This window comes from Nomascus leucogenys, chromosome 13, assembly GCF_006542625.1.
Source record: "Nomascus leucogenys isolate Asia chromosome 13, Asia_NLE_v1, whole genome shotgun sequence".
In the NCBI taxonomy this organism is placed as follows: Eukaryota; Metazoa; Chordata; class Mammalia; order Primates; family Hylobatidae; genus Nomascus; species Nomascus leucogenys.
This window is the reverse complement of record NC_044393.1, coordinates 87603790-87625905: the sequence shown is the minus strand read 5'-3', so window position 1 is coordinate 87625905 and position 22116 is coordinate 87603790. Positions and strand designations below refer to the sequence as shown.

Here is a 22116-nt window from a genome sequence, read left to right as displayed (position 1 = left end):
TTCGAAGTTCAAATGCCAGCCGGGCGTGGTGGCCCACGCCTGTAATCCTAACACTTTGGGAGGCTGAGGTGGGTGGATCATTTGAGGTCAGGAGTTCAAGACCAGCCTGGCCAATATGGTGAAAGCCCATCTCTACTAAAAATACAAAAATTAGCCGGGTATGGTGGCACACGTCTGCAATCCCAGCTACTCAGGAGGCTGAGGCGGGAGAATCACTTGAACCCAGGAGGCGGAGGTTGCAGTGAGCTGAGATCACGCCATTGCACTCCAGCCTGGGCAACAGAGTGAGACTCTGTCTTAAAAAAAACAAAAAAGTTGAAATGCTGCCAAAATTCAGCGGAACAGCCTCCTACAAACTCCGATATATTTGCTTGTCTTCTCTGCTTTTTCTAGCTGAAATCATTCAGCCTTTCAGGTTTCAGAAGAGAGCAAAGTAGACAAACAGACACTCTATTAGGAGGAAGGAGAATTCCTTAATTCAGGGTCCTATTTTGGTGACCATTCAGTAAGTTCTTTCTGGAGTAATTCTCTACAAGTTTTAGAGGACTTCTTATGTAGTTTGGCAGTTAGAGCAGCAAAAGAGACTCAATTAGCTATAGTCTATTTGTTAGCATAGAATCAATAATTATTTTATCCCAACTGAATGTTCAAAACATTTATTGAACTTGTCCTCTGTGCCTGCCATTGTTCTAGTTCTATTTATTTGCAGTGATCAATAAGCCAGATGAGGTGCCAGTGGTGTGCTGGAGCTGGCCTGGACTCGCTTTCGAAAGCGGATGGTTAAATTTTCAGGAAAAATTGCAAACTGGTTAATGTCACATTGTTTGAAATTAGTCATGGTGGTAGTGTGTACACTGCGGAAATTGACAAATGATGTAAGTCAGGGCCTTGGATTTTTTGAGAACCTGTTGTTGAACATTTGACAGCACACCACCACAAGGTTCCTGCCCTCAAGAGACTTACATTCAAGTTGGGTACTTTATCAATAGGCAATTAATGTAAAATAATTCCAGATTGTGATTAGTGCTTTGGAGGTACTATGGTAATGAGCAAAAGGGGTGACAGGCTTTTTTAGGCAGTCCTCTCTGGGAAGGTGATATTGAAGTTGAGATCTGAAGTATGAGAAGTTGACTGCTGTGTAAAGGGAAACAGCATTTCAAGTAGAATGACTGCTGGTTTGAGGGCCTTGAGGTGGGACAGACATCAATGTGTTCCAGGAATAGAAAATAGCCATGGTGAGCCAAATGGAGAGAAGTGCAGGGACAGAATGTGCCTTCCAGGCATATTAAGGACTTTAGATTTTTACCTTAGGAGCAGTGGGAAAACTTTAAGGGTTTTAAGCAGGTGAGGGATATGATCAGTTTTGTTTTTTAAAAAGATCACTCTGGCCTGCGCGGTGGCTCATGGCTGTAATCCCAGCACTTTGGGAGGCCGAGGCAGGTGGATCACCTGAAGTCAGGAGTTCGAGACCAGCCTGGCCAACATGGTGAAACCCCATCTCTACTAAAAATACAAAAATTAGCCAGGCGTGGTGGCACGCGTCTGTAGTCCCAGCTAGTTGGGAGGCTGAGGCAGGAGAATCGCTGGAACCCTGGGGACGGAGGTTGCAGTGAGCCAGGATTGTGTCGCCGCACTCCAGCCTGGCTGACAGAGTGAGACTCTGTCTCAGAAAAATAAAAAGATAATAAAAAGATCACTCTGGTTGCTTGCAGAGAGTAAATTGGAGGAGGGAAAGGGTAGAGCAAGCTTATAAGACAACTCTCAATTCACATTGCCATGTATTATTGCCATGAAAGAGGAGATTTCAGAATTCTGGAAAATGCTTTCTATTATACTATAAAGATATAGGAAAAGGTGGTAAACCTGACTGTGTAAAAAATTTACATTTCTGGCTGGGCGCGGTGGCTCACGCCTGTAATCCCAGCACTTTGGGAGGCCGAGGCTGATTGATCATCTGAGGTCAGAAGTTCGAGACCAGCCTGGCCAACATGGTGAAAACCAGTTTCTACTAAAAATACAAAATTAGCTGGGCATGGTGTCAGGCACCTGTAATCCCAGCTACTCAGGAGGCTGAGGAAGGAGAATCCCTTAGAATGTGGGAGGTGGAGGTGCAGTGAGCTAAGATCACGCCACTATACTTCAGCCTGGGCGATAGAGCGAGACTCTCTCACACACACACACACACACACACACACACACACACAAATTAAGCCTGGCTTGGATAAGGATGAAAGATAAAGTCTTATCTTTCAAGGGTCACAAAAACAACCCCCTAATTTAATGGTTACAGCTGAAAGATGATCTTTTTGTCCTATATAAATGCCTGATGTTCTCTTGAAGCATGGGGAAAAAATCAGCTCATAAGATGACAGAGAACTTCACAAGTTAATGGGAATCAAATTACATCCATTTGATTTTTTCAGAAGTGATTTCCAATAAGCCGTGAACTTATTGAGAAACTGTACGTTGTCAAAGATCAACAGAGCTGGGCACTAGTTAAAGGGGTGAGGATTGGTTTGGTTTTTTTGTTTGTTTTTTTTTGCGGGGTTGGGGGTTTTTGAGACAGAGTCCTGCTCTGTCGCCTAGGCTGGAGTGCAATGGTGCGATCTCAGCTCACTGCAACCTCTGCCTCCTGGGTTCAAGCAATTCTCATGCCTCAGCGTCCTGAGTAGCTGGGACTACAGGCACACACCACCATGCCCCACTAATTTTTTTATTTTTAGTAGAGACGGGGTTTTGCCATGTTGGCGAGGCTGGTCTAAAACTCCTAACCTCAAGTGATCTGCCCACCTTGGCTTCCGAAAACTGCTGGGATTACAGGTGTGAGCCACCGCGCCCGGCCAAGGTTTTAATCAGTAATAACTATTGCAAAAGAGAAGAGTCCACGGTGAACTGAACTCAGCCTCCATTTGTACAGAGGTGACGGTGTTTCAAAGGGAGAGTGGCAGCGGTCTAAGGAGGGTGGCAGGGGCTTGACAGTGACACAGTCAGTGAAGTACAACATTACAAATACCTGTAAGGGGGTGTCAGTCTGTGTAAATCCCACCTGGATTTGCTAAGTGGCGCTCTTTAAAGTTAGGCTCCTTCGAGGCTGGGAACCTGGGGCCCTATCTTCAGGTGTCAGCTAGAACAAATAGATTCTTGGGCAGCCTTGAGTTTTCTCAGGGAGGCCCTTCAAGGGTGGCTGGAGCCTCATAAGGGTGTGTCCTTGAGCTCTTAGAAACCACGTTAGTGTTTAAGTGTCAGGGCAAGGTCGAGGCCTGGTGGAGAAGAGGGCTCATAGGAGCTGGCCTAGGGTTTGGTCAAGGAGAGGATCTTAGCCTCTAATTTATGTTTGTGTGTGTTGTATTTTGAGTGATTTAAGAGATTTCCCAAGGGCAATTTTGGCCACATGTGATTTTTTTTCTTCCATCCTGAAAACACAAAAACCTACAAAGTAGAATTGAAACTTTCCTAATATCTCACCATTTAATGATAACAAAGATAAACATTTTAATGAGGCTTTTAAAATATATTTTTCTATGTATGTGTGTAAATATGCATATACAGCGTTAGTGATGTAGGCCCAAATGAAAAAAAAAAAAGTATAAATTTCACCCAAATATCATAGTACTTTTTATTTTTTTATTTTATTTTATTTTATTTTATTTTTGAGACGGAGTCTCGCTCTGTCACCCGGGCTGGAGTGCAGTGGCGTGATCTCGGCTCACTGCAAGCTCCGCCTCCCGGGTTCACACCATTCTCCTGTCTCAGCCTCTCCGAGTAGCTGGGACTACAGGCAGGCGCCCGCCACCACGCCCGGCTAATTTTTTGTATTTTTAGTAGAGACGTGGTTTCACCACGGTCTCGATCTCCTGACCTCGTGATCCGCCCGCCTCGGCCTCCCAAAGTGCTGGGATTACAAGCGTGAGCCACCGCGCCTGGCCCATAGTACTTTTTATAGCCTGCTCTTTTACTCTCTCTCTCTTTTACTTTTTTTATGTATGGACAGAGGAGAGGGAGGGGAGAAAGGAAAGGAAGGAAGGAAAGGAAAAGGAAGAAAAAGATCTTTTGTTCATATGTTGTAGACATTTTTCATGTCCATAAATATAAGAAATAAGCATTAGGCTGAAAAATATTTCATTGTATGTATATCCCAAAAGTTACTTTTCAGTTCTGTATTATTGAACATCTCGACTATTTCAGAAAAATTTTAATATAAACCACAATAATAAGGCTAGGCATGCTGGCTCACGTCTGTAATCCCAGCATTTTGGGAGGCCGAGGCAGGGGGATCATTTGACATCAGGAGTTAGAAACCAGCCTGGCCAACATGGCAAAACCCCGTCTCTACTAAACAAAAATTATCTGAGTGTGGTGGCGGGTGCCTTTAATCCCAGCTACTCTGGAGGCCGAAGCAGGAGAATTGCTTGAAACTGGGAGGTGGAGGTTGCAGTGAGCTGAGATCATGCCACTGCATTCCATCCTGGGCAACAGAACGAGACTCTATCCCCCTTCCCCCAACCCCCCCCCAAAAAAAAAACAGTAATGAGCATCCTTGTGCTTGCTTTTGTTTTTTGTTTTGTTTTGAGACAGGATCTCACTCTGCTGCCCAGGCTGGTAGGCAGTGCTGCGATCACAGCTCGACTCCTGGGCTCACATGATCCTCCTATCTCAGCCTCCTGAGTAGCTGGGACTACAGGTGCTCACCACCACACCCTGCTATTTTTTTTTTTTTTTTTTTTGTAGAGATGGTGTCTTGCCATGTTGCCCAGCTTGGAGGCTGGGCTTGAACTCCTGGGCTCAAGCAATCCCCCCACTTTGGCTCCCAAAGTGCTGGGATTACAGGCGTGAGCCATTGGGCCCAGCTGTGCTTACATTTTTATCCAATTGTACAATTATCTCCTTAGGGTGAATCCCCAGAAGTTGGATTGGTAGGTGAAGGGGTCTGCTTGCTTTCATTTTGGTACATTGTGCTCAAGTCTTCTTGGGCGAGCTTGTACCAGCGCCTGAGAGCCTTGTTGCTTCACATATCTGCCACAGATGTTAGTCTTTCATCTTTGCCAATCTCACTGGCAATAAATGATACCTCTTTATTATTGTAATTAGTGTTTCTTTTATTAGGAATGGTACTGAATGTTCTTATTCATATTTTAATTGGGTAATTTATCTTTTTTTAGCTTGCCCACTCAGGTACTTGCCCATTTTTCAATTCAGTCTTTAAAACATGGATCTGTAACAGCCTCTCATAAATGTGTGTGTATATATATGTGTGGGTGGGTGGGTGTGTCTATAAAGGATTTTTAGCAATTTTTCTGACATATTACAAATATTCCGCATTTGGCAATTACGTTGCAGAGATTTTTTGTCTTTCATTCTTGTTCATGTTCTCCTTTTTCTGTGCAGCGTTCATAGATGCTCAAATGTATCAGTATTTCTCTCTATATTTCTCGAGTCTGCAATTAGGATTATAAAAACACACACCTCTTTTATTCCAGGCCTTCTATGGCATTTTGTTTTTTGAGAGGGCAAGGGGGGAGTGTACACTTTTGATTGAAGTATAACATACACGTGGAAGTGCCCACATCATAAGTGTCCAACTTGCTCACTTTCACAAAGTGAATGCAACCCCGATTCTGACCGAGATATCCCTGCTGTGCCCTCTTCCAGGCCCTGGGCGTCTATTGAGGCATGAGGTCCAATGCCGGAAACAGCTGTACAATTTCCCCCAATGGCAAGCCGGCTGTCTCAACATGATGTATTGAAAATCCATTTTTTACTCATAGGTTAGAAATGTCTGTTTTTGCTTATGTTCCCGCAATTGGCCTATTTCTAGCTCGCTATTTTATTTATTCCTTTGATCTGTCTGCTTTTGTCACTGACATGATCTTTTTATTACTCTAATGAGATTTATAGCACATTTTTTAAACTGGCTGTTCCAAACCCACTTCATTGCTCTTTTTCAGAATTACTTAGTAACATTCCGCCCAAATCCTATTAACATTTTAATTGTTAATGTGTTCAATGTATCAGCTAATAGAGGAAAAATTGACTTTTTTTCTTATAGCCTTGTCTACGTATCCAAGAACAAGGTTTGTCTCTTACTTTGTTCAATCTTTCCTCCTATGGCCCTTGCTGGGATTTTATTGTTTTCTTCAAATAGATCCTATGTGTCTTGCTATGTTTATTCCTAGGCATCTTATGGCATCTTGTTGTTATTAGGAATGGATTATTTTCTTTCATTATGGCTTCTATTTTAACATTCCAAATAGTTATCTATATTTAGAAGGCTATCGATTTTTTTTAATATTGATTTTTAAACAACCAGCTTACTGAATGCATTCCTAATACTTTCTCACTTGAGTCTCTTGAGTTTTTCAGGTTTATAATTGTAGCCCTTCTGTGATTTCTATCTATCCCTTGATGCTGAATGCTTCCAATCAGCATTTAATGTGCTTCAGGTTCCACAGCTTCCAAGCTGTAAAATCAACCTTGTTCACTATTGCTTTTCTCCTCTTTCCAGCTAACCTCCTTAAAAGAGTTATCGTCCTGCTTCATTTCCTGCCTTCCACTCATTCCTTCACCTCCTCCAAGCTGGCTGCAGCCATCTCTACTCCACCAAAATCATTCTTGGTAAGGTCTCCAGTGACCTCCGTGTCTCTAGGTTCAAAGGTCGTTTTAACCCCTCATCTCACCTGACCTTCGGCCTGCGTTAAGGACTGCTGGCCGTGCTCTCCCTCCGGCATCCCGTGTTCCCTTCTGGTGGCTCCATCACTTGCACTCTGTGGGTTTCCTCCGACCTCTGTGGCTGCTGCTTCCCCATCTCTTTGTGACTTGTCTTGCTCTACTCTTTTTTTGTTGTGGATTTCTTATTGCTCAATATTAGACCCTTATAGTTGCTTATTTCACTCTCCATTGAGATGATATCATCCATTTTATGACTTTAGTTACCAGTGACTTACTCATGAATCCCAAACTTCTATCTCTAGATGAGGCCTTGCTTCTTGCTCCACATTCACCCACCTGATTACCTCCCCAGCATTTTCACCTGGATGTCTCAAAAGCATCTAAAATCTAGCATGTTTGAAATTAAACCCCTGACATCTCTCCCCAAACCCCTCTGGCCTCCCTGCTGTGAGCTCTTATGGCACCTTGAGCTTTTCCTTCATATCACTTATTGTATTGAGAGAGGAGAATGAAAAAAAAAAAAAAAAAACAGTTAAGCAGACAGTTAAGTCAAGTCCTCCATATAATTCTTTTTTGTTTTGTTTTGTTTTCTCGAGACAGAGTCTAGCTCTGTCACCCAGGCTGGAGTGCAATGGTACGATCCCAGCACACTGCAACCTCTGCCTCCTGGGTTCAAGCAATTCTCCTGCCTCAGCCTCCCGAGGAGCTGGGATTACAGGCGTGCACCACCACGCCCAGCTCATTTTTGTATTTTTAGTAAAGACGGAGTTTCACCATGTTGGCCAGGCTGGTCTTTAACTCCTGACCTCAGGTGATCCGCCTGCCTCCGCCTTCCGAAGTGATGGGATTACAGGCAAAAGCCACTGTGCCTGGCCCGTAGAATTCTTTTAAACAGAAGAACAGCCTAAAAAATCAAGCTGTAGCTGCACAGAGAAGGGAGCAAGGCCCAATGTAGAAATGCCTTTGTTCTTTGTGTAATGAGCAGGCTCCTTGGGAAAAAATTTCCTCCCCTTTCAGACATGTCCGCAGTGGGCTCTGTGGGAACTTGCACAGAAGGGAGGCTTGCCTGAGACATGCCCACAGCTGCACAGATAAGGGCGGTTACACAAGTAACTACGCAGATAAGGGAAGTTACACAGGCAGGGAAGTTTCTTATAAATGCTTTTGTATTCAACTGAAAAATGGCAACCCTCTTCTGGGTCCCCTCTCCACAGTGGAGAGCTTTCCTCTTCCGCTTAATAACTTTCTCTCCAACCTCACCCTTGGTGTCCACATTCCTTAATTTTCTTGGTCGTGAGACAAGAACTCCAGGTAATACCTCAGACAACAAGACTGCAACAATATTGTAATTGCCCATTTATTTTCCAGGCTGTTTAAAATCAATCTCTTCCAATAGACTTTACTCCCCATGAGGACCAGGACGTGTGCATAGTTGGCTAATTTTTGTGTTCCCGGCTCCTACCATAGTACCTCTTACTTGAGTGACCTGGTGCTCAAAACATTTTGCGAATGATTTCTAACTGGCTATTTTTTTTAATAGAAAAAAACAATTTATTTTAAAAATTTATTTGTATTCAACTATTTTACTGAAATATGAATTTCAGTCCTTGGAGAAGCAGATGCCAACATGGAATTGCACATGTAAGAGGTTGATTGGAAAACACCTGAAGGCAGCTGGAGCAGGGAGGGAGAGCCCTGGGACTGCAGTGCTGGGTGGCCAGCGAGGACTCCCACTCAGCCAGAGCCTTTGCCTCAGTGGTACGATCTCGGGTCACTGCAACTTCTGCCTCCCAGGTTCAAGCGATTCTCCTGCCTCAGCCTCCCAAGTAGCTGGGATTATAGGCGCTCGTCACCATGCTTGGCTAATTTTTGTATTTTTAGTAGAGACCGGGTTTCGCTGTGTTGGCCAGGCTGATCTTAAGCTCTTGACCTCGGGTGATCCATCCGCCTCGGCCTCCCAAAGTGCTAGGATTACAGGCATGAGCCACCACACCCAGCCTTCATTCTAGTCTTATTAAAAAGACATGGGAAGATTTTCTTCTCTCTCTAGACTCTGTTAGTTGGAGATTCGAAAGAGCTACCTGTGAAAGAGGGAATCCTGGCACTTTTGAGGATGTGGTTCTTTGGTCATTCTGTTTCTTCTCTGGTTGTTTCTCTTAGTTTTATCTTTTTTTTTTTTTTTTTAAATAAATGTCAGGAAACATTTTTATTGAATCCTTCATTCAAATTTATTAGCATTGAACTGTGGGGAGAATTCTCCTGTGGTTCTTTTGCTTTCCTCTATATTAGCGATTATTTTCTCTTTCACATTTTTTTCTCTTTTTTAGAGATGGGGGCTCATTGTGTTGCCCAGGCTGGTCTTGAACTCCTGGCTTCAGGTGATCCTCCCATCTCAGCCTCCCAAAGTGCTGGGATTACAGTTATGCACCACTACACCCAACCTTCTTTCACATTCTTAATGCCATGATTTTTTACTTTAATTTCTAACTAGGTTTATTTTTTCCTAAAATAAAATATTTCATGCATCAATTTATCAACCCCGTTTGTTTCTATTTTCCAGTGTATTCATTTAAGCTTTGGTTTTTATTTCCATTGCACTAATTTCTTAGGTTTATTAACTTTAACTTCTTGAATTGGAAGAATAGTTCATTGTTTTCATTATTTCTTATAATAACTTTTTTTTTTTTTTTTTGAGATAAAATTTCGTTCTGTTGCCCAGGTTGGAGTGTAATGGCACAATTTCGGCTCACTGCAACCTCTGCCTCCCAGGTTCAAGAGACTCTCCTGCCTCAGCCTCCCAGGTAGCTGGGATTTACAGGTGCCCGCCACCACGCCTGGCTAACTTTTTTCGTATTTTTAGTAGAGACGGGGTTTTGGTGTTAGCCAGGCTGGTCTTGAACTTCTGACCTCAGGTGATCCTCCTGCTTCGGCCTCCCAATGTGCTGGGATTACAGGCGTGAGCCACCGTGCCCAGCCCACTATATTAACATATTTTATATTAACAAGGTTTACAGTCATTTACATTGTTTTCTGAATATGAAAATATGCTTGTTGTAAAGCTTCATAGAAGTATGTAACTGAATATCATCAAAATTAAGGCTGTTGACCAGGCATGGTGGCTTATGCCTGTACTCCCAGTGCTTTAGGAGGTCAAAGTGGGAGGATTGCTTCATCCTGGGAGTTTGAGACTAGCCTGAGCAACACAGTGGGGCCCCATGTCTACAAAAAATAAAAAAACTAGCTGGGTGTGGTGGCATATGTCTGTAGTCCCAGCTACTTGAGAGGCTGAGGTGAGAGGATCACTTGAGCCCAGGAGGTCGACGCTGCAGTGAGTCGTGACCACACCACTGCACTCAGCTTGGGCAACAGAGTGAGACGCTGTCTCAATGAAAAAAAAAAAAGAATAAAGAAATTAAGGTTTCTAAGACAGAAATAATTTTGTAAAGGTTTACAGAAAGCCAAATGTGATGACCACAAAGTTGGGAGTGTTCTGGAGTCTGTCACAAGGAGAAAGGTTTTTATAGGAAAGTTTAAAAGAAGAGAAGGAGGTCTTTCATGTCAGATTTTCCTCTTTTCATTGGAGGGTATAATACAGAGGTTACATTCATTAGCTGCAGATTACAACATACAGGCTACAAAAGTCTATGTGCAAGATAGTAAAATTTCATGCTTCATCTAATCTTTTTTTAGACAGAGTCTCACTCTGTCGCCCATGCTGAAGTGCAGTGGTGCAATCTCCGCTCACTGCAACCTCCGCCTCCTGGGTTCAAGCAATTCTTGTGCCTCAGCCTCCTGAGTAGCTGGGACCACAGGTGCACACCCAGCTAATTTTTTATTAGTAGAGAAGGGGTTTCACCATGTTGACCAGGCTGGTCTCAAACTCCTGGCCTGAATTGATCCACCTGCTTCAGCCTTCCAAAGTGCTGGGATTACAGGCATGAGCCACCGCACCCGGCCTGCTTTAGCTAATCTTAAAATACATCCACATCCTATTCAGTGTCAGCAGTTTATACATTGATCAGTACATCAACAATGTGAGGAATTTATCATAAGATTCTTTACTTGGAGACAGAATGTCACCATCAAATCACAAGACATCCCCAAAATGGATTAATTTGGAAGGCTGCTTGTTTCTAAACTGTCAAATGTGACCTATAAGTTATAAGGGAAAATTATCTGTAATTTATTAGCAGAGATAATCACTGTAGTTCTTCCAGATGCTTTCATATACATATATTTTGTGTCTCTGGGCATGTCTGTGTGTGTTCCAGTCATATTTGTATATATGTGGATATGTGTGTATATATAGATGTGTGTTTTATATACATGTTACATATATTATATACAGATGCATGTGTATCTGTAGATACAGTTACTTCCATGAACATCTGTATATCTATCTAGATACATCTGTGTTATGGTGACCGGCAGAGGCAGATGGATAACCCCCTTTTCAAAGTTTGGTTCAGTTGTTGAGACTGATGATGACACACACACACACCAAGAGGGCATAAAAAGGTTTCTTACCTTATTTTACAAAATTGAGGTCCTGGGGGAGCAGGACAGACCTCTCAAGCAGGTCAGAAATGGCCTGAGACAGCAAGGGAAGGGGACTGTGGTTAGGGGTGGAACCGGGGTGAGGGTGCCTATGCAAGGGCAGGGGCTTTTGTGGTTTAAACCTCCTGCTGGCACCAAAGGAAGGAGCACTCAGGCTTTCTCATAAGCTTGTCCAGATGTGGAACACAAAAGGAAGGGGGAGGAGTGAGGCTTAAAGGCCATTAGCAAATGTCAGATGGAGTCAGACACCTCTTTACAGTATATAGCTACATCTGTGTGGATATGTATGTAGATATGTCTGTGTATAAACACATCTACATATATATATATATATATATATATATATATATATATATATAGCCACTGCCTTTTCTCACTAATAATCTTATGTCAGTACATGTAGATTTCCCTCATTCTTTTAAGTAGGTGCGTAGATTTCTGTGGCATGGATGTGCCATAATTAGATAGCCATCACCTTGTCAATGAATACATTGTTTCCGTTTAATTTTTTTCTGCTATTTACAAGCAGAAACTGAACATTAGGCACAACAGGCCTTTGTCCACATGCGAGTATTTTTTTCAAGAGATGGGGTCTTGCTTTGTTTCCCAGGCTGCAGAGGCTATTCACAGGAGTGATCATGGCTCACTGTGGCCTCAAACTTTGGGCTCAAGTGATCCTCCCACCTCAGTCTTCAAATATTTGGGACTATAAGCATGCACCACCATGCCCAGCTTATGTGCAACTATTTTACTCATTTAAGATACAGTTATTGAGCCCTTTTATGTTCCACACACTTTAAAATAGTCAAGGTCTGATTCTTTGAAGTGACATACTAGCGGAGAACGGACAAGGGATGAACAGTCAGTTAATACATCAGATATGATTAACGCTGTGAAAACATAAAACAGGGAAAGGAGCTGGTGATGAGGTGGTTAGAGAGAGCTTCTACAATAGGGCAGAGACACGTGGGAAGTAAGGCAGGGACTCAGAAGCATGCTGGAGGGAAAAGCAGAATTCTGTAGAAAAAGTCTACTGAATAATTTCTAGGTCCAAAGAGTGTACATTTAAAAGTGGATGACCAATCTTATCAAATTACGTTTTATATTTTTAAAAGTATGCACTTCTCAGTATAATAATTTATTAGAAACATTCTTTTTTTCTCCCCTACATCTTCCCATTTCCCCCTACCCCTGGTAACCACCGTTTTATTCTATGTATCCGATTTTTTTTTCTTTTTTAGATTCCACATATAAGAGAGAGCATGCAGTATTTGTCTTTTTGTGCCTGGCTTATTATTATTAGCTTTTAGCCTAATGTCCTCTAGGCTCATTCATGTTGTAGCAAATGGCATTTCCTTCTTTTTTAAGGCTGACTCTTCTTTCATTGTATGTATATGTCACACTTTATTCATCTGTTGGTGGACACTTGAGTTGTTTCCATATTTTGGCTCCTGTGAATAATGCTGCAATGAGCATTTGCGGTAGGAGTGCAGATGTCTTTACAAGGTGGTGATTTTATTTTCTTAGGGTGCGTATCCAGCAGAGGGATTGCTGAATCGTCTGGTAGTACTACTTTTAACTTCCTTCGGAATATCCATAGGGTTTTCCGTAGCGGCTTTACCACTGACAGTCAGCTTCCTTTCTCTACATTCTCGCCAAAGCTTACCTCGTCTTTGTGATAGACATGTGAGGTGATATATCTCACTGTGGTTTTGATTTTCATTTTCCTGATGATCAGTGAGGTTGAGCACATTTTCATATACCTCTTGGCCATTTGTATGGCTTCTTTGGAGAAATGTCTATTTAGGTCTATAAACACATGGTTAAACAAGCATCCGTTTCTTTTCCTCATCACCAAAACGGATAGCATGTTTTTTTTTCTTTTGAGACACTGTCTCGCTCTGTCACCGAGACTGGAATGTAATGGCACAATCATGGCTCATTGCAGCTTCAAACTCCTGGGCTCCAGCGATCCTTCCACCTCAGCCTTCTGTGTAGCTGGGAGTACAGGCGTGTGCCGCTGTGTCTGACTAGTTTTTTTATTATTTGTAGAGACAGGGTCTCCCTGTGTTGCCCAGGATGGTCCTGAACTCCTGGGCTCTAGCTAGAGATCCTTCCAGCTCAGCTGCCCAAAGCTCTACAGTTCAGATGTGAGCCACTGTGCCTGGCCAGGGATAGCAAGTTTTTAAGCCTTTTTCAGTCTGGTGAATGATAAATTATATCTTGTCTAAATTTGCACTTTGTTCATCATTAATCAACTTGAGCAGCTTTCATTTACTATCTTTTCATATTTTATTAAATTTTTAATGTAATTTGCAATTTTTCTACAGGCTATTAGCCATGTATCATCATACTACAGATGTTTTTACATTGTTTTAATTTGGTTTTACTATCAAGTTTTTTGGCAAACAAAATATTAAATTTGTATGTAGTCAGTTTACCAATTATTTTCACTTAAGGTGTTTGTTTTCTGTCAGGCTTAAATGGCCTTCATCACTTGTTCATATTTCTGCAAATGTTTATAAAAATTGAAAGTTCAGAGGCTTTCAGTGTTTCATCTAACTTTAAATTGATTTTTTTTCCTTTTTTTTTTTTTTTTTTGAGACGGAGTCTCACTCCATTTTCTAGGCTGGAGTGCAGTGGCGTGACCTCAGCTCACTGCAACCTCTGCCTGCCGGGTTCAAGCAATTCTCCTGTCTCAGCCTCCCGAGTAGCTGGGACTACAGGTTCGCACCACCATGCCCAGCTAATTTTTCTACTTTTAGTAGAGATGGGGTTTCACCTTGTTGGTCAGGCTGGTCTTGAACTCCTGACCTCAGGTAATCCACCTGCCTTGGCCTCCCAAAGTACTGGGATTACAGGCATGAGCCACCACGCCTGGCAAATTGATTTTTTCCTAATTTATTTATACATAAGGCCTGAAGTAAGGATCTAGCTCTAAAAAGCAACAAAACGATGAAAAAGCAACAAAACAATGCCTAGCTGGCTGTTCCTAGGCCATCAATCATCCTTGAGTGTCACCCCTCAAATGATTAAACATTTCCCTGTTACAATAAACCAAATGTCCATAGATACTTGGATCTATTTTGTGACTCATTGCTTTACTGATCTCTTTATTCCAGCACCAACACTACACTGCTAATGATTGCAACTTTAATTCCTCCTAGGCAAATAACCTCTCTGACTCCCTATACCCTCACGTTTTCAGAAGTTGCCTAATTTTTTTATGTGTTAATTCTTTCAAATTAACTTTACTACATAAAGAATCCAGTTTATTTAAAAAGTTTGTTGTAATTTGTCTTTTGACATTTCTGTATCTCTTATTATTATTTTTTTTTTGGAGACGGATCTCGCTATGTTGCCCAGGTTGGAGTACAATTACAAGGACTATTCTCAGGTGCAATTATAGAACACTGAAGCCTCCAACTCCTGGCCTTAAGTGATCCTCCTGCCTTAACCTCCTAAGTATCTGTGACTACAGGTGCATGCTACTCTGCCCAGCCAAGTTAACTTTAGAATTGGTTTTTTCTCAAAATCCTGCTGGGATTTTAATTTCTACTAGAATTACAGATTGTTTTGGTGAAGATTATATTTGTGCAAGATTGTATTTGCCTAAGAACTGAAGTAGATTTTTTAATGTACTTAGTAGAGTTATAATTTTCTTATACATTTCTTAAGTTTATTCCTAAGTATTCTATTTTTGTTCCTATTAGCTGTGTCCTATAAATTTAACATGTTGTGTTTTCATTCCATTCCATCTATCTTTAATTTTTCTTGAGACTTCTTTAGTGCATGGATTACATGGAAGTGTTTGGATATTTTGCTGTTACCTGTTCTTAGCTTGACATCCTTTTAGGACTAGAACACACTCTATGATTTCAATTCTTTTAACTCTCTTGAGGTTCGTTTTAGGGCCCTGGATATGGCTTATTTTGGTGAACGTTAAGTGGGCACCTGAACAGAAGATGTATTCTGCTGTTATTGGGTGGACTGTCCTACAAGTGTCAGTTAGATCCCATTGCTTGATGGTGTCATAAAATTCTATGCTGATTTGCTGTCTAATAGTTCTATCAATTGTTGAGGTAGGAGTATTAAAGTCTCCAACTATTTGTGGATGTCTATTTTTCCTTCTATTTCTAACAGTTTTGCTGAATGTATTTTGAAGCTCTTTTGTTTGATGTATAACCTTCAGTATAGCTACGTCTTCTTGGTGGATTGACCCTTGTGTCATTATGTGATGTCGCTCTATTCCTGGTTTGGGCTGCTTTTTAGAAGAAGAGATTAACAACAGATCTCTTTCCTTTTGATATAGTAAATCTGGAGTGGTCTCCAAAAATCTGCATTTTAACAAATTTCCAAGATGATCTTTATAATCAGGTATTACTCAGAGTTCTTGCTTACAAACAATAGAAACTGACTTTAGTAAACTTAGGTAGAATTTATTGGAAAAATACCCAGTAACATCTACTGGATTGTGGAGTCTTGTTACGAAGCTTCAGGGAAGCCAAAAAGCCTGGGCAGTTACTCTCCCTGACCCTGGCTGCTGGAGCATAGTTAGGTGACCCAAAGTCAACCCATCCGGGTCTCACACCACCCAGGACTTTAAATGTGGTGTAAAGGATGTAAAATGGGGACAGTTTAGGATTCATTCTGGTGGTGGTGAGAATTTTGGTGATGGCGAGAATTTTGGTGTCCAGTAATAGAAGTAGCAATAATGACAGAATCTAGACACATGCCTAATTATGGCATGATCTGATCTTAGTTCAGACTGCCTGGCCTTTTGGTTTCTGTCCCTTTTCTGAGCTTGCTTCCAAGACTTCCAGCAGTAAACACACACACACACGCGCGCGCGCACACACACATACACACACACACGCAGACGTTATACAAACTCCTGTTTGGGGAAAATTGTAATTATTTTGGGAGACAAAATCAGCATAGTACCTGTCGCTTGCTAGGTCAATTGCAAAATAATTAGTGAGATCAATGTTGTGGGTTCTGTTTGCACGGTGAGTGGAATTATTTAGTGTTTTGGAAGGCAGTGGCCCTGAAACACAGGAGGTACACTCCCAAATTGTATATCATAAGGGGACCTAAGTGGTGGTGGTAACACTAGGCTGTGTGTCAGGATCTGTATGTGACTTTGGACAAGTAGTTACTGAGACTAGTCACTTAGTAGGCTCATCTGTAAAGGGAAGAAATTGTATTTAGCCAGATAGTTTCTAGGTCTCTCTAAATTATAATACGTTATTCTGTGATTCTAGAGAGCTTTGCTGTTGGTTAACCACTTCATACTTTACTGTCATTGTGAGATTAATGGAGAACTATCAAGAATACAGACCAAGAGAAACTGAAGTATGAGGTGGAGTATCTGAATTACCAGTATCTGCGTGAAAAGATCCAGGCCAAAGCATGTGTACAGATGGACAGAAACCCAGTTACTGTGGAAAAATTGACACCAAAGAGTTTTGGTGTTACACGACTCCATAACCGGAGACAAGACACATTAGCAATCCTTTCAGAGACTCTGAGATAACGTCTCTTCCGAAAACACTTTCGCCTGTTTCATGCTGTCAGGACTGGAGGGATAATGGATATTTGGCAAAGAGAGGATATAGCATGAAGTGAGAGTTAGAAGTTAAGCAAGCTGAACTGGTATGAGAAAGGGGGTGGGAAAACGGGCAGATCCCCCATTTTCTCCAGATATCAAAACTTGGCTCTGGAGATGCCTGACAGGTGGGTGCCAAGAGAGGTCTTACCTGGCCAATGCATGTTAATACCAGTTCCTGCTCTTGGACTAATCACACAAAATGACTACACCAGATTGGCTCAGATACATCAATTTGTCAGGAAGGTACAGCCTGTAGAATGGCTGCAAAGGACCATCTTAGTGAAGTGAATCCGTATTTTCTCTTTCACATAAAGAACAGTTTAGAGGTGACTGGAGCATAATAAATTGAGTAATTCTCTTGTGACTTGCAGGTTCTTATGAGTGCATCAATACTGGGGGCCCTGTGTCTCTTCTCATCTGTGTGTGTTGTATGCGCCATTTCTGCATTTACTCTCCCCATTGAAACCAAAGGACGGGCCCTCCAGGTGAGTGATGCAGGAAACACTGAAGTCTTTTTGACTACCACTTTTGCCCAGAGGAAATGAACTTGGTATATGGGCATTATTGTAGTTAAAATAACTAATAATTCATATCAAATTTCTTTCTGTAAAGTTGTAGTTTGAATAACAAGGACTTTTTTTTCTAGTGACAGTTGTAGAGGTCTCAGGATTCTATCCTTCCCACTTTTCCTTTTTTTTTTTTTTTTTCTTTTTTTTTTTTAAGACAGAGTCTGACTCTGTTGCCCAGGCTGGAGTGCAGTGGTATGATCTTGGCTCACTGCAACCTCCACCTCCTGGGTTCAAGTGATTCTCCTGCCTCAGCCTCCCAAGTAGCTGGGACTACACGCACGTGCCACCAGTCCTGGCTAATTTTTTGTATTTTTGGTAGAGATGAGGTTTCACCATGTTGGCCAGGCTGGTCTCGAACTCCTGACCTCAAATGACCCACCTGTCTTGGCCTCCTAAAGTGCTGGAATTACAGGTGTGAGCTACCGTGCCCGGCCTAGTTTGCCTATCTTTAAGGCTAGTTTATTTTTAATGTAATAATGTATTTTAATCAGATTAGGTGATCTATTATGTAATTGTGAATTTAGGGCTTTGTTTAGGTTCCTTACTTGGAAAGGTGATCCAGTCATTGAGTGCTTAAAGCCAGAGACTTACATGATTCATGTGCTTCCTTTTAATTATAAGCAAAAGGATTATCAGATCCTTTATACAAATGAGGAAACTAAGACACAAGTCGAGCAACTTGTATAAAGGAGCACACTAATATTGTAGTGAGGCTAGAATTTAAACCAGACTGTAACACTAAGGGAATAGGAATTTAGCGTCACTTAATTTTGCAAATAATGATACATATAAATGGAAACCTGACTCACCATCTAGAATCTCCTATTCAAGTCATATCCACCTAGAAGACTTTTCCTCTTCTGTTGACTGGGACTTGGTTTTAGCACTATGGGGAGATGATTCTGCATGATTGTTTATAGCCTTTTAAGCAAACAAGTAGGTTCAATACATACAATTGTCTGGGCTAACTGGCTACATGTCTTTGGGAAAAATCTTAAAATACACACCCACACCCACTCCCCCTACTTCGGTGTTGTGAGTGGTTACCATATGAAACCACCTGACTGACACCAATACAGCTTCTAGAAATGTTTATAAGAACATGCCAAAAGTCTTAACTTCCTTCCAACAACACACACAGACAGCATCCTAATAATTTGGATGAACCAACCTGGTCAATAGTTTTAAAGTGGTGTTGATTCTGTGTTACAACTACTCTAAGAAACTCTGATTCAACGAGTCTGGTAAACTAAAAATCTAAAACACTATCTAGAAAGAGAATATTGGCCAGGTACAGTGGCTCATGTCTGTAATCCCAGCACTTTGGGAGGCTGAGGCAAGTGGATCACCTGAGGACAGGAGTTTGAGACCAGCATGGCCAACATGGTGAAACCCTGTCTCTAAAAAAAAAAATTTTATATATATATATACACACACACGTATATATGTATGTATGTATATATGTATACATATAAATGTATATATAATGTATGTATATATATAAAAGTGAATTTTTCTAAATGACATCTGCATTATATTAGAATAAAAAAGTTAGCATTGTATCTTCAGATACACAAAGGTAAATGCTAGGATCTTCCCTCCTAATAATTTTGTATTAAAGAATCTTCTATTACTAAAATATCAGATAACTGAGTATGAATGGACAAGACTTTTAAAAAGTCTATTACTGATCTATTAAATAACTTTCTTCCAGCAAATTAAATGAAGACCTGCAAAGCTATGTCTACCAGATGAGAAAAATGAATTCTATCTTCAGAACTGCAGTGCATTTTTTTAAAACTTGGTTTTACTTCTGTATGCTACTTGGTAATTAGTAAAGTGATTTTTTTTTTAAATGCATATATGGGAATGGGGTAGGTAACTGTATGTTGATCTCTTCCTTGAGGGACAATATATGAAGTACTTTTATAAAATATAATTTAAGCTTTCAAAGGGGTGTCAGAGGGAGATGGTGAGAGGAAGATGGCTTTTCTTCCTTGAAATCAAGTCTGTAAACCTTTATATGAATAAATACTAAATTTTAAACTTATATTTGATATTCTCCCATGAGGTTTGTAGCTAAACTTGGACTGAAATTTTGTAGCTAAGGCAAGAAGCTGGGATGATATCATTTTCAAAACAACTAGAATAGCCATCAAGTTCAAATTCAAATTTGCCTATGTAACTTATAGCCTCTAGAGTTTGATGAAAATTGCTTAGTCATAAAATGCTTAAATTAGAATGAGTATTATACATAATCACCAAGAAGCAGGGAATAAACCAATTTTCCCCCTTACATTCCCTATCTCTAATTTTATTTTGTTATAGGGGGAATCTTTGATTCTCGTGATAAAGATTAAAGAACGCAGCAAGCTTTCCACCATCATGTAATTACAGGCCTGCCCTATTTTATTGTGCTTCCATATATTGCACAGTTACAAACAGCATGTGCTCACTTTGTCTCTGTGTTACATTTTGGTAATCTGTTATGGTGATTGGTGATCTTTGACATTACTATTGTAATTGTTTTGAGAGAGTGCCACTAACCACACTTACGTAAGAAGGCAAACTTAATCAATACATGTGTGTTCTGACTGCTCTGCCTACTGGATGGTCCCCCTTCTCTCTCCTTTTCCTTAGGCCTTCCTATCCCCTGAGACTCAGTAATATTGAAATTAGGCCAAATAACCCTACAATAGCCTGTAAATGTTCAAGTGAAAGGAAGACTCACACATTTCTCATTTTAAATCAAAAGCTAGAAATGATGAAGCTTAGTGAGGAAGGTATGTTGAAAGTTACAGGCTCAAAGCTAGGCCTCTTATGCCAAACAGCCAAGCTGTGAATGAATGCACAGGCAAAGTTCTTGAAGGGACTACTTTAGTAAAATGCACGAATGATAAAGCACAATAGCCTTATTGCTAATGTGGAGAAAGTTTGGTCTGGATAGATCAAACTATCCACAACATTCTCTTAAGCCAAAACCTAATATAGAGCAAGACCCTACCTCTCTGTGAAGGCAAGTGCAAGGTGAAGTGCTAATGGAGACACTAGAGCAAGTTATACAGATTGAGCTGAAATCACTGATGGTAGTTACACTAAACAGATTTTCATGTCGATAAAATCGCCTTCTATTGGAAGAAGATGCCAACTAGGACTTTATAGTTACAAGTCAATGCTTGGTTTCAAAGAATAGGCTGACTCTCTTGTTAGTGACTAATGCAGCTGGTGAAGCCAATGCTCACTGACTGTTCTCAAAATTAGAGGGCCCTTAAGAATTATGCTAAATCCCTCCCTCCCTTCCTCCCTCCCTTCTTTCCTTCCTTCCTTCCTTCCTTCCTTCCTTCCTTCCTTCCTTCCTTCCTTCCTCCTCCCTCCCTCCCTCCCTCCCTCCTCTCTCTCTCCCTCCCTCCTTCTCTCTCTCTCTGTCTTTCTTGAGACGGTCTCCCTCTGTTGCCCAGGCTGGAGTGTAGTGGTGTGATCTCGGCTCACTGCAACCTCCCTGCCTCAGCCTGCCGAGTGCCTGGGATTGCAGGCACATGCTGCCAGACCTGGTTGGTTTTTGTATTTTTAGTGGAGACGGGGTTTCGCCATGTTGGCCAGGCTGGTCTCCAACTCCTGACCTCGAGTGATCTGCCCGCCTCAGCCTCCCGAAGTGCTGGGATTACAGACGGAGTCTCGCTCACTCAATGCTCAATGTTGCCCAGGCTGGAATGCAGTGGCGTGATCTTGGCTCGCTGCAACCTCCACCTCCCAGCCGCCTGCCGTGGCCTCCCAAAGTGCTAAGATTGCAGCCTCTGCCCGGCCGCCCCCCCGTCTAGGAAGTGAGGAGCGGCTCTGCCTGGCCGCTCATCATCTGGGATGTGAGGAGCACCTATGCCCAGCCGCCCCATCCGGGAAGTGAGGAGCACCTCTGCCCGGCCGCCCATCATCTGGGATGTGAGGAGCGCCTCTGCCCGGCCGCCCCGTCTGGGAAGTGAGGAGCACCTCTGCCCAGCCGCCCCGTCTGGGAAGTGAGGATCGCCTCTGCCCGGCCGCCACCCCATCTGGGATGTGAGGAGCGTCTCTGCCCGGCCACCCCGTCTAGGAAGTGAGGAGCGCCTCTGCCCAGCCGCCCTGTCTGAGAAGTGAGCAGCGCCTGTGCCCGGCTGCCCCGTCTGGGAAGTGAGGAGCACCTCTGCCTGGCTGCTGTGCAACCTTCCTAGTGTGAAGTGACAGCCTTTCTGCAGATGTACCCAACAGCTCCGAAGAGACAGCGACCATCCAGCACGGGCCATGATGACGATGGCGGTTTTGTCAAAAAGAAAAGGGGGAAATGTGGGGAAAAGAAATATCAGATTGTTCCTGTGTCTGTGTAGAAAGAAGTAGACATAGGAGGCTCCATTTTGTTCTGTACTAAGAAAAATTCTTCTGCCTTGGGATGCTGTTAATCTATAACCTTACCCCCAACCCCGTGCTCTCTGAAACAAGTGCTGTGTCAACTCAGGGTTAAATGGATTAAGCGCTGTTCAAGATGTGCTTTGCTTGAAGGCAGCATGCTCGTTAAGAGTCATCACCACTCCCTAATCTCAAGTACCCAGGGACACAAACTCTGCGGAAGGCCGCAGGGCCTCTGCCTAGGAAAGCCAGAGACCTTTGTTCACGTGTTTATCTGCTGACCTTCTCTCCACTATTATCCTATGACCCTGCCACATCCCCCTCTCCGAGAAACACCCA

The 22116-nt window shown here is 42.1% G+C and overlaps 1 protein-coding gene across 2 annotated transcripts in view; it reads left to right on the top strand.

The window, feature by feature from the left end:
* SVOPL (SVOP like) overlaps positions 1-19453 on the top strand; it is an 85431-nt gene extending 65978 nt beyond the window's left edge. For both annotated transcript variants that reach the window (XM_003261396.2, XM_030825815.1), the window contains 2 exons: positions 17206-17319; positions 19118-19453. In XM_003261396.2, the coding sequence (XP_003261444.1) occupies positions 17206-17319; positions 19118-19129 (126 nt within the window). In that variant the 3' untranslated portion in view covers positions 19130-19453. The remainder of the gene's footprint in view (positions 1-17205; positions 17320-19117) is intronic.
* The last annotated feature ends 2663 nt before the right edge of the window (positions 19454-22116 follow it).